Source organism: Callorhinus ursinus, unplaced genomic scaffold (assembly GCF_003265705.2).
Source record: "Callorhinus ursinus isolate GAN/ISIS: 27379988/994484 unplaced genomic scaffold, GSC_fseal_2.0 scaffold6, whole genome shotgun sequence".
Classification (NCBI taxonomy): Eukaryota; Metazoa; Chordata; class Mammalia; order Carnivora; family Otariidae; genus Callorhinus; species Callorhinus ursinus.
In genome coordinates, this window is record NW_027397068.1 from 2,279,192 (window position 1) to 2,294,535 (window position 15,344).

At 35.0% G+C, this 15,344-nt stretch overlaps 1 protein-coding gene across 3 annotated transcripts in view; it reads right to left on the minus strand.

Moving 5' to 3' along the window:
* The window catches only part of PHIP (PHIP subunit of CUL4-Ring ligase complex), a 134,734-nt gene that overhangs the window by 118,419 nt on the left and 971 nt on the right, over nucleotides 1-15,344 (minus strand). For all 3 annotated transcript variants that reach the window (XM_025858872.2, XM_025858481.2, XM_025858473.2), the window contains exons 4-6: nucleotides 15,122-15,181; nucleotides 234-384; nucleotides 48-146 (exon numbers count right to left, since the gene is read on the minus strand). In XM_025858872.2, the coding sequence (XP_025714657.1) occupies nucleotides 48-146; nucleotides 234-384; nucleotides 15,122-15,181 (310 nt within the window). The remainder of the gene's footprint in view (nucleotides 1-47; nucleotides 147-233; nucleotides 385-15,121; nucleotides 15,182-15,344) is intronic.

Below are 15,344 nucleotides of genomic sequence, written 5' to 3' on the forward strand. Positions count from 1 at the left end.
TCTTTACCAAGAGGATATCAATTTGGTAATGAACTTAAACAACTCACCAATGCTGGGTGGGCTACCATAGTTAATTGGTGACTCGGGTGGTCTTCCACAATGCAATGCAGCCAGAGCAGATCCTTTCCACACAACATGCTTGCAGCCTATTAAATACACATATTTTTATGGATCCAAAAATAGGACACACACACAAAAAAGAATGTCTAAATCCTATTAGAAATTTTTCATACTTTTATTTGTGCGTAGCAAGGACTGTCTTCCAGCTCCTAATAAAGTTTGTACTCCAGGAACGCTTTGTGGAATTTCTTGTTCAAGAAGAGGTCCTAGCCGATGACATATTTGCAGCAAGTGATCAGGTGCTAAATGTCTGTAATACTTCACCTATTATGTGAAAGACATATAAAATACTTGCTAAATAAGGTGATATAGTTCTTTATAATAAATAAAATATATTTTAAAAAATAGAGTAATTTGTTCTGGCTAGTCAACATTTCATTTCACTTGGGGTAAAAGTTCATGTTTATTCTGTGCAACCACCTGACTCACAGAATAAAATAGTTATCCATTTAATTCATTGAGGAGAAAAACTGCTAAAGAATTAATGTAACTAAATAGAGCCAAGTTATAAATTAGCAGATTTTAGTCAATGCAAATATTGAACAAAGAAAAAATATATAGCATTATAACCTAAAATGATTATGTTGTAGTTTAACATTTTCATTTTCAAAAACTTCAAACAAAAAAGTCATCCAATTGTAAAACATGAGTATTTTGGATCTTTTACATTATAAAGAATATCACCAGAATAATTAAGGATAAAAAAAAAACCTTGACAGTTCATGTTCTCATCACAAAATTTAAAAACACTTATATAGGGGGGCCTGGGTGGCTCAGTCGGTTAAGAGGCTGCCTTCAACTCAGGTCATGATCCCAGGGTCCTGGGATCGAGCCCCACATTGGGCTCCCTGCTTGGTGAAGAGTGTGCTTCTCCCTCTCCCTCTGCCTGCTGCTCTGCCTACTTGTGCTCTCTGTCAAATAAATAAATAAAACCTTTAAAAAAAAAAAACAAAACACTTAGAGAGCCTCTATGAAGAATTTTGTAATTTATTCACAAAAAACCTTAGAAAGGTGAAATTCCAACTATTAATTTAAATAAGTTTAAAATAAATCTACCTACTACAAAAAGTTTGGGCACTTTTGGAACAACTTCAAACATGCTTAATTTATGCTAGCATTTGAAAGCAAGATATGAAATTCTAGTATTTTTATTATCCATCCTGAAATTATTTTCAAAGAATCTAAAGAGAATTAAAGGAAAAAAATATTTTATCGCTTTATAGTTAGATTATCAAGTTATAAAAAATTTCTCAATATACTACCTAATAAATATTATATAGTTCAACTGTTCTCAACGTGAGTTCTGGGAACCCCCGGAGGTTCCTGAGGTAAAAATCATGAATAATACTAAAATGTTATTTTGCTTTTTCACTCTTTCATGAGTGAATTTTTCAGGGGGCCACCTGATATGTGATATCACAAAAGACTGAATGAGGCAGCAGATATAAGAATCTATTTAGCCAGACATTAAACGTTTCCCAAAATGTAAAACAACACCACTCTTCATAAATTTGTTTTGGAAAATAATCGCTACAAAAAATGTTAGTTTTTTTACTTTAAATATTTTAAAAATGCTTTAATTTTTAAATGATAAAGTGATTATAATCCATGTAAACAAAGAAAATTCAATAATTTTTATTAATATAAAGGGGTTCTGAGGCCAAGTGTTTGAGAACTGCTACTCAAGTTCACATAGTAATGGCAATTTTAAAATGAATTCCTTGTAAGATTGATTTGGGGAGGGAAGTAAAGGGTTAAATCATTTCATTCCATCTTGTAGTATCTGTTATACTCTACCGATAGAAGAACATGAAAGGTATTTTTAAAAAGTTAGCTAATATTCATCCTTCTAAGCTGAAGCCAGTTAAAAGAAACCAACCTTACTTTTTATAATAATACATTCCTGTCATGGAGACAACACGCAGCCATACTGCCACACTGATAATTTAAAATAATACAGAGTGTGGCATATAGTAGTATTACTGGAATGAATACTTTAGAAAAGACGATCTAATACAAATTATATATACTATATTATGTGCCTCTGAAAAATCCTGAGATAAATCTATTTGATTTTGTTTAATGCAATTTTCCAAACTTGTGAAGCTACGGATTCCCTTTCCCCCTAATATCATCTTGACTTAAAACATACTCTTTCAAACACTAGTATGATTAGCTAAGCAAAAACACATTTAGAATAAAATATACCAAAATAGAAATTTTTTAAATTGTATTTATATTTTTCTCTAATCTTCCCTAAAATAATTTACTTAAAAATAAAATTTAAAGGAAAACATCTACATTTATAGGGTCCCTTCCAGTTCTAAACTGTATATAATTATTCTAATGTAATTTCTTTACATTGATCTAAATTCCTTTCAAAAATTTTACTTTAACCATGAAGTTCATTACTTACTAACTTCAGTTTTGTGATTATGCTGTTTTAGAGTCTTTTTGCAAAATACATTTCAGCTGAAAATCCTTATTGAAGAAATCAAAAATATTATCAATCCACTTTTTCAGAGTCTTTCCTTGGTGATTTAGTGTATTTTTCAAAATCGACTTTCACTTTAAAGTTAGGAAAGATACTTTCAGTTCTTAAAATCCTCAGGCTTTCTGGCTTATGAGACTTTATATAAGCTGATTCCTCTGCTGGAAATCTGCTCTTACCCATTCACCTCCCCATCTCATTCTCCTTCATGTCTCAGTCTATACTTCACTGCCCTCCATGACCTATTACAACACTTACACCCTTTCTTTTTGGACACACTACCTTTTCGTTTCCATAGCACATTATACTCCTTCCCAAAACGTTCTTTTACCCCACTCATCAGTGCTCTGTAGTACTTATATCATATTAGTTGCTCATATCTAGATCTCAGTGGGAATCTAATTATAGTTATGATCCTCTACCTCCAAAAAACACACATACATGCCCTAACTCTGTCTTGCCCTTGTTTTGGAGGTTCCTCAGACCCCTGCAGTATCCTAAGATTGCCAATTTACTTGTCCATGACCTATATTGGAAGACATGGGATTAGATCTTGTTTACCTGTCTACCCAGTATCTAATGTAGTACTTGTAGTTAAGTGTTTGTTAGATAAGTGAACACATGACAATATGCAGTAACTACTGACTCTTCCTTTTCTATCTAGCCACTAAATGGTGAAGTTCTTAAGATCCAGGATCCCAGAGCCCAGTTCCACACTTTATTTCTTCTCACTCAATACTCTCTCCTTGAACAATTATTATACGAATGATTCTCAAATTTGTATCTATAGTCTACACCTGCTTAACAAACTTCCTTAAGACATCTCTCTTTGGAGTCCCAAAACCTCAACTCAACATATGCAAAAATGAACTCATGATCCTCATGTCAACAACCCCCCCCAAAATGTTTCCTACTTTGACAAACAACACCATCCATCCAGCCTCAAACCAAGAAGTCACATTTTTTTAATACTGCCTATTCCTCCCTTCCACCTCATTCTTAACATCCAAGTAGTCACCAAGTTCAACTGATTTTCTCTTCCTATTCTTAAACTCTATCTCCATAACAATGACCCAATTTCAAATCATCTTTGCAATAAACTCCCATCTTTCCCACATCCACTCATACCTCCTACACCTCATTCTATTCTATAATCTCTTCTATTCCAAATCTGTTCTCTATATTACAATCATAATGCTCTTTCTAAAACCTTTATCCGGTCAAGTCATCCCTACTTAAAACACTTCAGAGACTTTCCTTGCTCTTTGGCCATCCAACTCCTTAACATGGGTCTACAAATCCTGAAAGGCACGTATGGTCCACTCATTTCTTTGCTCCATATGGCACATTCCTAACCCTACACGCTCCAGCCCCCACTTTCCACATTTAGACATATTGGTCTTCCTTCAGTTTCTTTACCTGTACTCTCTCCTGTTAGGCTTTTCCCATGTGGCACACTCCACATTTCCCCACATCTCCTTGCCCAAACAACTCTTTTATGTGCTTCAGATCTTCCCTCCAATGTAACCTCCTTTGTTTCCCTTTACTTTACCAGTCTAAGTGTATTATCTTGGCTGCATGCTCTTGGTGACTCTTCCTTATCATGCACCAGTCTATGATTACACATTTAAAAGTTCAATAATTTAATGCTTTTCTTCTCAACGTCACCATTAACTAGAAGAGATTAAGAACCATGTCTTTTTTTGGTTCTAGCTGCATCCCATACATACATTCATATACACACACACCCCTATCCACCCACACATCCACCCAATATGCACTTTAAAAAAAACCAATGACAACTTTCTTTTACTACCTTTTTAAAACATTATTCTTAATGAATATTAATCCATGTCACGGGAAAAATTTTAAGATATTAATATGGTTCAAAAAAATTAAAATGTTCATTTATGGCTATACATATATGGTTTTTAGTTTCCAAAGGAGTAAGAACACCGTACCTTTAATATTAACTTAAGATTTTTAGTCTAAATGGACTTTTATTTATACTAATAAATAACTGAAAGGAAATGAAAATTAAAAGGGAAATCAGAAGTGATATTGTAATAAAATCCTTTATCCAAAACATCTGAAATCTGGGTTCTCGGTAACTGTACACTATCATTTGGAAAAACAAAACAACATTCTCGATTCTAATATACTGATTACTTTCCATGACCAGTGCTGCTTTAAATTTCTTAAGATATTCAACACATAAAAAAGATGACCAAATTATAAAGTTAACTGTGATAAATCTTAACACTATCATAGCTAACACATATTGACTGCACTCTAAATGCTAAGCCTTGTGCTAAGTGTAGTAAGTTATACATATAGAAGTTCAGCTCATTATTTTAACAACCCTAAGAGATTTGAACTATTACTTCCATTAATAAATTATTATACTGTAAGATAAAACAAGGTTCCCAAGATCACACACGTTAGTGGATGGTAGAGATAAGACTCAAACCAAGACAGTGTAACTCCAGTCCTCATTCACACTGCCCGTAGTACCTATTGCCTCAAATAAATATATATATGTATTATTTCAATATTGAAGCTAAAAAAAGACATTTTGAATAGTTTTCAACACAGACATTAAAGTGAAACAAAAAGAAACATTCTTAAGTTCACTTTCACTACTAAGCAAACTAGCACAAAAGCACAAATTCCTATAGGTAAAGGATACCTATAGGTAAACTAAGGATAGAAAATAAAACTACAATAATAGGGTGACAATCCTAAATATTCTCTCCCACAAGGGCTAAAGGAAATCAATGTGATCAACCCTACTTTTCTCAGTATTTCTAAGATTAAAATTTTAAACTCTTAAAGTCAGAAGGTATAAACAGATTAAACAACCAAGGGATTACTACCATAAAATTTATGATTACTATCCTTAAAAAGTAAGAATAATGCATTATCAGCTGTGCTCCATTTTTTAAATTTTCATAAACATTTCATCTTCTCTCCCACTCAAGATACAACAGCCTGTTTTATGGATGCAAACTCTGATGCCATCCCATGGAGATTCACTCCTACACCAGGGGGGGTTAGTCAGAGCTTTTCCAAACTTCTCATATCCCCACCCCCCACCTCCAATCCCATTTGAGAATCACTTAATATGGTAACAACAGTCTTCGGGTTAACTGTCCATAATTAATGGTTAAAACCGGAATTAAAGGTGTCTCTTTGTAACTATATTATGTTATCTGTAGCAGAAGTCAGCAGACATTCTCTCTGAAGGGTCAGATGGTAAATATTTTAGGCTTTGGAGACAACTATCTGTTGTACATATATATTTTTACCAACTCCTTAAAAATGTAGTAACTTTAGCTTTGGGGCCTTAAAAAAACAGGCTTCCTACACGATTTACCGGCAGCAACCATAGTTTACCACCCCGATCTAAACAATTCTTGGTTCTATCTATGTTTCCAGTAGCAGGGATAACAGAATTCTGTGGAAGACACAACTCTGTTCATGCTTTGCCCATCTTGGCCCAAATCATAAACCCATATCACTCCTTTCTCAGGTTGATATAAAACATTTCTACAATTATCAATTACAATTTGAACAACAGGATCCTCTTCTGAAAATGTGAACTATAGCAAGGAAGGAACAAGAAAAGACTGAGCTCTTTTGAGTAGTTTATTTTCCTGCATCTTTAGTTAAAACAACCTGCTTCTGCTTGCTATGCTACTTCATATAAACAGCGGTTCTTCCCAGCCAAGAAAATTTTGCCACTGTCAATGGAAATTATCATTAAAAGGTAAATTTTATCAGTGGGAAGAAAATATAAAAAATCTGGAAGTCACTGCATTCTACCAGACATATTGTCATTAAGAACTCTACTCAATTTTTAAAGAAAAGGTCAGTAGTTTGAGAGCTCTAAAGTCAAACAGTCTAGGTTTAATCTTGCTGAGTGCAGGGAAAACATTTACTCTACTACTCAATGTCCTCATCTACAAGACTGAGACTGCCAAGTCACCACCTTGGGGGGTACTCATAGTAGGTGACATAAGAGTTGGCTGTCACTTTAATTATACTCCATATTACATACTACATGTTGCTCTTTCATGTTGAAAATCTTTCTAGACCTACACAAGGAAAAAACATTTTGGAAATCTTTTTAAGGAACTTTCCAAAATGAGGTTAGAGGAATGTAATTCATTAAACTACTTGATTTACCTGTACGATCTAGAAATGCCAGTCCTTCTTTCAGCATACAATTAAGAAGTCCCTATGAAAATAAGATCCACCAAATATCTGGCACTACTATGTCCTAAACACCTGACTGGTTCTAAAAATGTCTGTTTTTCACATCTGTTTTCTAAATTTTTTCAGATCTGAGAGGCTAGTTACTTCTGCTCTCCACTATAGTTCTGAGTTCTAAAAAGTCAGCTTAATGGAATACAGTTCTTATTTTTACAACTATCCTAACATATAAACAAAATCACAAACTTAAAAAACCCTATTTGCTATTAGTCATTTCTAAGCCTATTTTTAAAACCAGATCTCAAATTCTCAAAACTTTCAACTTGTAATTATAAATCTGTTATCATCATTATAAAGTATACGTTAAATTACATCTACAATCTTTAAAAGCAAGTTTACATTTTCTAGGTATTTAAAAAAAAACTATTTTTTAAATGACTATTTTTTTTAAAGATTTTTATTTATTTATTTGAGAGAGAGAGAATGAGAGAGAGAGAGCACGAGAGGGAAGAGGGTCAGAGGTAGAAGCAGACTCCCCGCCGAGCAGGGAGCCCGACGCGGGACTCGATCCCGGGACTCCAGGATCATGACCCGAGCCGAAGGCAGCCGCCCAACCAACTGAGCAAAAAAAACTTTAATAGCTTTCTACACAGAAAAATTACACAATAGTTACTCTGCCAAGTATTCTCAAAATTTATCTTCACTAGCAAATAAGGTTAAGTATTTTCCCCATTTCACAGGTAAAGAAGTCCAAAGGTTACAGGTTCTCCGAAGTCATACATTTAGAAAGTAGGAGAAATTAGTATTCAAGCCCAGGTGTCATGATTCCAAGGTTACTATTATTTTCATTACATTACAATTTCCTTCTCAAAACTTTAGTCCCTACCCCACTGTCACAGAGGTCTTACAATTACAAACTTAATAGGACCTACATAACCATTTTTCAAGTCAACAACTTCTAATCTATTCTCAGAAGGACTCTTACATGCCTATGACTTCTTTGTAATTAAAAGTATAATAAAATTAATATAGAATCTTATTGTCAAAATTAATCTTGGTGGTCTATTTACTCTTGTCAACAAACATGCTTGAAAGACTGTCTATTCACAATTTAGTCAACCACCTAAGAATTCATTTAGATAATTCAGCTAGTATTATCAATACAAATGTGTCTTTTAAAGAATATACACAGTGCTCTTCTAGATTTTATTCATCACCACCTGACTATATTTTGCTTAAAAAAAAAAAAAAAAAAAAGGCACCTGGGTGGCTCAGTGGGTTAAGGATCTGTCTTCAGCTGGGGGTTGGGCTCCCTGCTCAGCAGAGGGCCTGCTTCTCCCTCTCCCTCTGCCCCTCCCTCCCCTCGTGCTCTCTTGCTTGCTTTCTATCTCAAATAAAATCTTTAAAAAAAAAAAAAACCCCACTTTATTCCGAATTTAGGTTTCCACAAACCACAAAAGATGCTCTATAAAAATTAATTTAAAACACTACAAAATAACAAAATTTAACTTTTTAAAACATTCTGAAGTTTTGTTTTTAAATCAAATCATACTTTCTTAGCAAAATTTGTGCAATAAGAAATCTTCTTTAAAACATTTACTAAAATATAAAATTCAAATATGAGATTCTGTTGGCCAAATTATTGTCTATCAATTTAAAGATGGAAAATCCTTAAACTGTTTACTCTTAAAATGCCAATATAAATACTCTTAAGAGAACGACCAGTTTCATTTTTAGTAATGTTTCAGTTTCAAACCTTGCACTCGAAATAACTAACACCACACATACAATGGCAGTGAAGTTGTTTTTAAAAATGAGTATTTCTCCAAGTTGCTTAGAATTTACTATTTCCTCACCCAAAATCTAAACCACAATCAAATGACACAAGGTAGGTATTTCTTGCATTTATACTATAACCTCTGCCGAGAGGCTATGTGCCGGTTCTCTATCCCTGAGAGAGACCAAATGGGTCATGCTGCCATGATCATAGGCCATCTGGAGTCTTAGAATGCACGGATTCTTTACCTGCTTCATTGGCAGTAGGCTGCCATTATCCATGCTACCATAGACAACCCAAGTTTTACACTACAAATCTCATTCCTTTTACAATTTAGTTTTAACTTAAGCAGGAGGTGCATTAGATCATGTTGCTAATAACTACATTTTCTTAGTATCAAAAAATTCTCCTCCAACCAACCATCGTTTTCCTTATCTGTAATCCTTGAGCTCAAATAGGCTGCTTCTGTGTATGTGAGGCAAATAAAGCTGGACCTGCTTCACACTTGATGACTGCCTTCTCTGTAGTGACCAAAGGTTCTCACTTACATATTTCACTCTTCTATATCATAACTGATTTTTTAGCACACTGAATTCTCAAATTTCATAGAGAAAAGTATTATCATTTTCTCCAATCTAAATACTTAAAATTTCTATATTCCATATGCTCAGTAACATATATTTATTCATTCCAAAATTACTAATTTTCACAAATTACTCATAATTGTACCCGTTTTCTCACAAACAAAATAAAAATTGATCTTTACACATTTTAAATTTATGTCTAAAATTTTAAATATGGTTCCTATTACAGCCTTTATTAATTTTAGATGTAATTACAAAAGCAACTGAAATATCTTAAAAGAAAAATACACTGAAAATGAAAAAACAATAAAGAAAAATACTCTCATTTTAATGCCTTTCTTGAATTCAACTAAAGTTCATCAAAATGAATACACTTAGTACACTCTGTTAACTTCCACTTTGCTTAGTATTACAGATACTTTCCTGTGAATTCAGAAACGTAAACAACAAAATGAACCTGTCTAGTATTTCTTGTCCAGAACAAGTTGTCTAGGATACAATTTTATTTGTTACAATTGTGTAGTGACATGATAGATAACTACAAAATTTGGGAAAAAGAAAAATGACTTCAGCAGACTAGAGAAGGAGTTTCTAGATTAAAAAAACCAAAAACTTATGGTCTGACAAAGAAATTTTGAGTGGATTAAAAAAATTGGCATTCACGGATTTATTTAACCTAGTCCTCACTTAAAGATTAATTCAAAGTCTGTATTAAGCTGTTTAAAATATACATTTTTAAGCCAGACTGACAAGACAAAACATCTCCCCTCTCTGACAATTTCAAAAATACAAACTATCGTGAGTTTAAAATTACACAAATCTCTGAACAGAAGGAGACAGAAGCGACAGCCAAGCTCCGTTCACATATTCCTAAATGTCATCTGATTACCAAAAGATACAAAACCTTCATATATTCTCTAATCAATTTTGGATATTTCAACCACCCAAACATTTTTTAATGTTAATTAGTCCACAAAAACATAGAATCACTATACAGACCACCAAAAATTTTCTAGAATTCTATCCACAATGCTTTAAAAATTATTTATTTTGGGGGCACCTGGGTGGCTCAGTTGTTAAGCGTCTGCCTTCGGCTCAGGTCGTGATCCCAGGGTTCTGGGATCGAGCCCGGCACCGGGCTCCCTGCTTGGCAGGGAGCCTGCTTCTCCCTCTCCCACTCCCCCTGCTTGTGTTCCCTCTCTCGCTGTGTCTCTATCAAATAAGTAAATAAAATCTTTAAAAAAATAAAATAAAGTAAAAAATAAAAATTATTTATTTTTGGTATTTACTATACTTTTTTCTTTATATTTTAGGCTTACTTATTTCATCTTGGATCTACAACATAATTATACTAACAGTATCTTCTGAAAGTTTAAAGCAGTCTTTTTTACACTGTAGCTGCTATGTTCAGAAAATTATGCACACTTTGTTTCTGGAATAAAACTGTTTTTTCTTAAACTTTCATGTATTAATAAAGCAATAACTGGAAACTACTACCATGACTGAAGTTCTGATAATAGCAACACAAACCCTTACATAGTGCTTCTGAAGTGCGTTATCACTCACAGAATCCTACAAAATAGGGGCTATTATTAGCCCATTTTACAGACTGGGGAACAGAAGACTCCAGCAGTACTATTTTGCCTCGTAACAGTCATGTAAAATACTATTGTGTAGTTGGGGATGGGATAATCCAACTCCCCCTTATGTTCAAGCCACTTTACAATTATGCAGGAGTATAAAGAATTTAACAGGTACTTAGTCCATTTAAAAATCTTTGCAAATGCCTCAAACTTCTGTAATAATGGCATCTACCAACAGAACAACCGTATGGGTAAGAAAAGATGAAGTTTTGCCCATTTCAGCCCTTTAGCATGTAACATTTCCCTAACACATAATGTATTGTTCATTATAAGGATTACAGAGATATTAAAGCCCTGTCTTAGAGACTACCAAGATGAGCTTACCATGTTACTGATACTCTATTAAAAAAGGAAACAGTAACTGTATTAGGCACATTCACTTCATTATTTGTCACTCCCCACTCCCAAAATTATACTGGTTAGGTTTTAAAACACCGTATTATCTTTAATGTAGGACAGCAATACCTCATTCAAAAACGTTTTTTTTTTTTTCCTAAAACCTGTCCCCTAACTTTCCTACTAATCAGCATACTCTAAATACATGCACACTTAAGATATACTTAAGTATATCCTATTCATGGTTCTTATTCTCTGAATTTAAGCCCAGCAATAATTTATGAAAACTAGTACTTAAACCATGGAGAGAAACATACTAATTACAGAATAAAGAGGTAGTCTACAATGTGGTTAGTGTCTCAAAAATATTCATCTATCTCCAAGAAGATATGATATTACAACCTAAGAATGGCACTATAAAAAACATTTATACAATTTTCTACTCTGCATGTTTTCTCCGTATCTATTTTCTTGTGTTTTGGATAATCAACAACAAAATGAAAGAGCTGAGTTTTTAGAGACAATTTATCACTATTTCAGATTAGAAAAATTTTAATTCGCTTATTTTACAAATGAGATAACTTAGGCCCAAAGAAATTCCATGACTTGCTTGAGGTAACCTGCAGGCTTGACTGTTGGCAGGGCTAAAAATCACAATCCCTATCTCCTGACTCCCAATCCTTCACTTGAACAAAAAGATTTCTAGTAAGTGGAATGATTTTAAGAAAACCAAATACTGCTACAAAAATTAAAATAAGAATTACATCATTTTAACAGATTAGCAAAACATGAACACAGTTCAAAAAAAAAAAGCCCTGTAAGAAATGTAATCAGAATTCTCAATTTGGTAAAAATGTTTAAAAATTCTGCCTCATAAGCACGCAATCACCACTAAGTAAGTTGACAACTAGATAGCAAAACCAACTAATAACCTCTATTCAATAATAAACCAACCAATTCCACTATTCAAACAGAAATAAATGAGAAAGCTTTCTCTTTAGTCCAAAAATTAGTTGAGTTTTCCTGTTCTAAACAAAGTTTGCCACCAATGCATGGCTCCTTTTAAAAAATTAGAATTCTAATGAAAGTTTATAATATGCCCTCTTGTTTTAAAATCAACCTATATTTAAAAATATAAAATCTGATTAAACATACACCATAAGAGAAAAAAACCACTCAACTTCCTATCAAATTCTATTCACTGTTAAAAATGTTTTAAATCTTTAGATGATAATATCATGTTTTATCAAAACTTTTTCAATCACACCTGAAATAAGCACATCTTTTTTTTTAGCTGTAAACCTTTAAAACTACTCTTAAAACTCTACTTTCCTCTTGATCAAAACTCAAATCACTGTGATTTTATTTGTAGGTTGAGTACAAATGCTGATCTATGCTTGTTTTTAACCTCCCAAGTACAAATATTATACACCATCCTAAATAGCTGTAATTTGAGATTTTTCTAGAAATGTCAATCTGATATATAAATTCTTCCATTTAAAATATTATTCAATTTATCAGTTAATGTAGCAACAAATTTCCAGGTATAGGTAGACACTACTGAAACCACAAACAATAGTTATTTTCGTTTAACTCACCAAATAAACTTAAAACCAATGTTAAGTAAATTCAAATTCAACTGAAGGCAACTTAAATTTTCTAGGTCATAAGAATACAAGAGATTTTGCATATGCTTACCTAGACATAAAATTTCAAGATCCTACTATTAAACAAAAATGTGCTCAGATACTTAGTGTTCCAAAATGTTTGAGTTGATTCTCAAAAAGTCAAAGTTAAAGCAAATACCCACACACCTAGATATATAGTTTGATGGATATAAAAGTACTCCAAAAGGTGTCTTGTATCCAGTAGATAGAGACTGACTAACATGCTAAATGAATAAAGGGAGAAAATGAAACAGAGAACTCTAAATTTTAATGAGAATTCTTAACTGTCTCACGAGTATGCCAACATGACTATTCTGGTAAGAAGGTGAAAACACTCCAAACAAGAAAATCCACTTCCATGCAAAATAAGTGGATTTTGGAAACATAACAACACTAATGTAGACACCACTTATTGTCCCAATTCTGATAAAGAGACAGGGAATATAAATTCATTTTATTAGTATCTGAGAGATAAGAAACCCTCCCCCCAAAATTAAAAATGAACACTGGTACCCCTGTTTTTACTAGAGAAAACAAAATGATATTCTTACAAGCATCAGACATTCCCATAATTTGGCAAGACACCATCAGCTGCTTCATTTTTAAAAATATATTATTACTTAGAGTTTCCAACGTAAGAAAACACAGCAATCTTCAGTGACAGGGGTTTGTGGGTTTTTATGAGATGCAAGGATGACTTTTGTAAAAAGAAATGCAAAAAACAGTTTTCTAAAATCTGCCCAATTCTTAAAAACAGATTATAATCTCTTTAATTTTTTTTTCAAGTAAGGAAGACGTGGAATCCACTCAGGGATTTTGTCAAATATTTACAACCCCCGCCCCCAAATCATTCACTGTAGCAAAGTATTAAATGAAACTAGCCTCAACTACTACTTGAAAACTAACAAAGTTGGGAACATATACACTGTTGTTAAGTTTCCCTTAAATTTCCTAAACGTAGGTTTCCCTCATTTCAACATCTGTGGGAACTTAACCTAGAGTAAATCATAAGAGCTTCAGATCCAAAAGTTAGATGTTCTACATCCAAATGAAAACAAAACCCATCAAAATCATGTCATGCCTTCACCTCACTTTCAATTTTGAAGTAGCTGAAACTTCCTAATCATTTCACAAGGCTTCGTGAAGTAACATCACTCGTTATAACTACCTCAAAATATCAGTTCTGAATCAGTTGCACTGCACAGATTAAGCACCCCCCCCCTCCCCCGCCCAGGTCCCCTGGCCGTGTGACTGCTCTAACCGACCAACACACACATATTCATACAAACAACCTAAATCAGTTTGGGAGACAGAATATAGAAAATATTAACAACCGAATACAAATACGTTACTTTTCCAGTCACAATACTTAATAGGCCCGCTTTCAGAAGACAATTTTTAGAAATTACTAAACATACTCGCTTTGAAAACACAAAATTAAGAAACCGGTATTTTTCATGCGATTAAAATATATCACAATATAAACTGAAAAACTTTTACTTGCCAGGTTCCGTACCACAATAAATATAAGGGTAAAAATCAAAACTTTTCAGTGGCCTCCAGTAATAGTTTTTAACTGAAAAAGCGGAATAACACGAGAATTAGCAAAATTAGAAAAAAATCTGTTAAACTTCTGGCTTTTAGAGTGTTACAGCTTTTGCACTTCTGCAAATGTGTTTTGGTAAAAGCAAGATGAGCCTCTGGCCAACTGAAACCCTCAAACAAAAACCGTACGTAGCTCTGAATTTAAGAAAAGCAAAAGAACCGAGAGAGAAAAAAAAATAACGCCTTGCTACGGTTCCGCTGCGGCTGAATAGCCTGCTTGTGAAATGCTAATGCCACTTCGGAGCAGTTAGTCACCAGCTATTGTGTGGGGCAGGAGAAAGCCGAGCCGACCGCGCGTGCAGAGCGAGCGAGCAAGCGCGCCCTCCTCCCTCGCGCCGCTCCCGCTGCCGCCGCCTCGCGCGCGCCCCCGCGCCCGCACGGACGCGCGCGCCGGCCCCTCCTCCTCCGGCCTTGCACTGCACAACACTCATGACGTACCTTTATTTCTAGCACATTAACAAAATATCACAAATAAATTGTCGGCAGCCCCTGCGGCCTCGGGGTGCGGGTCCCCCCGACCACTGCCCCTCGAAGCCCCCGCGACGGCCTCCCAACCCTCCCCGTGGCCTTTGGAGCTTTCACGTTCTGGGGCCAAGTTTTTGTCTCTGTAAAAAATTGCGGGAAATTCAATTTTTATTCGACTCGGGGAAAAGTTTCTTTGCTCCGCGACGTGAATGTCTCACCAGATTCTGGTAGGTCCTGGGATGCTCCTTCCCGGTCCAGTCGGTGCGGCGGGGCAGCAGCTGCGGGGAGAGGACGCCCCGTGAGCCCGGCCCCCAGCCCCGGCCCGCCCGCTCCCCTCCCCCGCCCGCCCCGCGCCCCGGCGGGGACCCCGAGCCCCGCGCCCCGCGCCCCAGCGGCGGCGGTGGCGGCGGCGCGGCCCAGGGGCGGCCGCGCGGCAGCGAG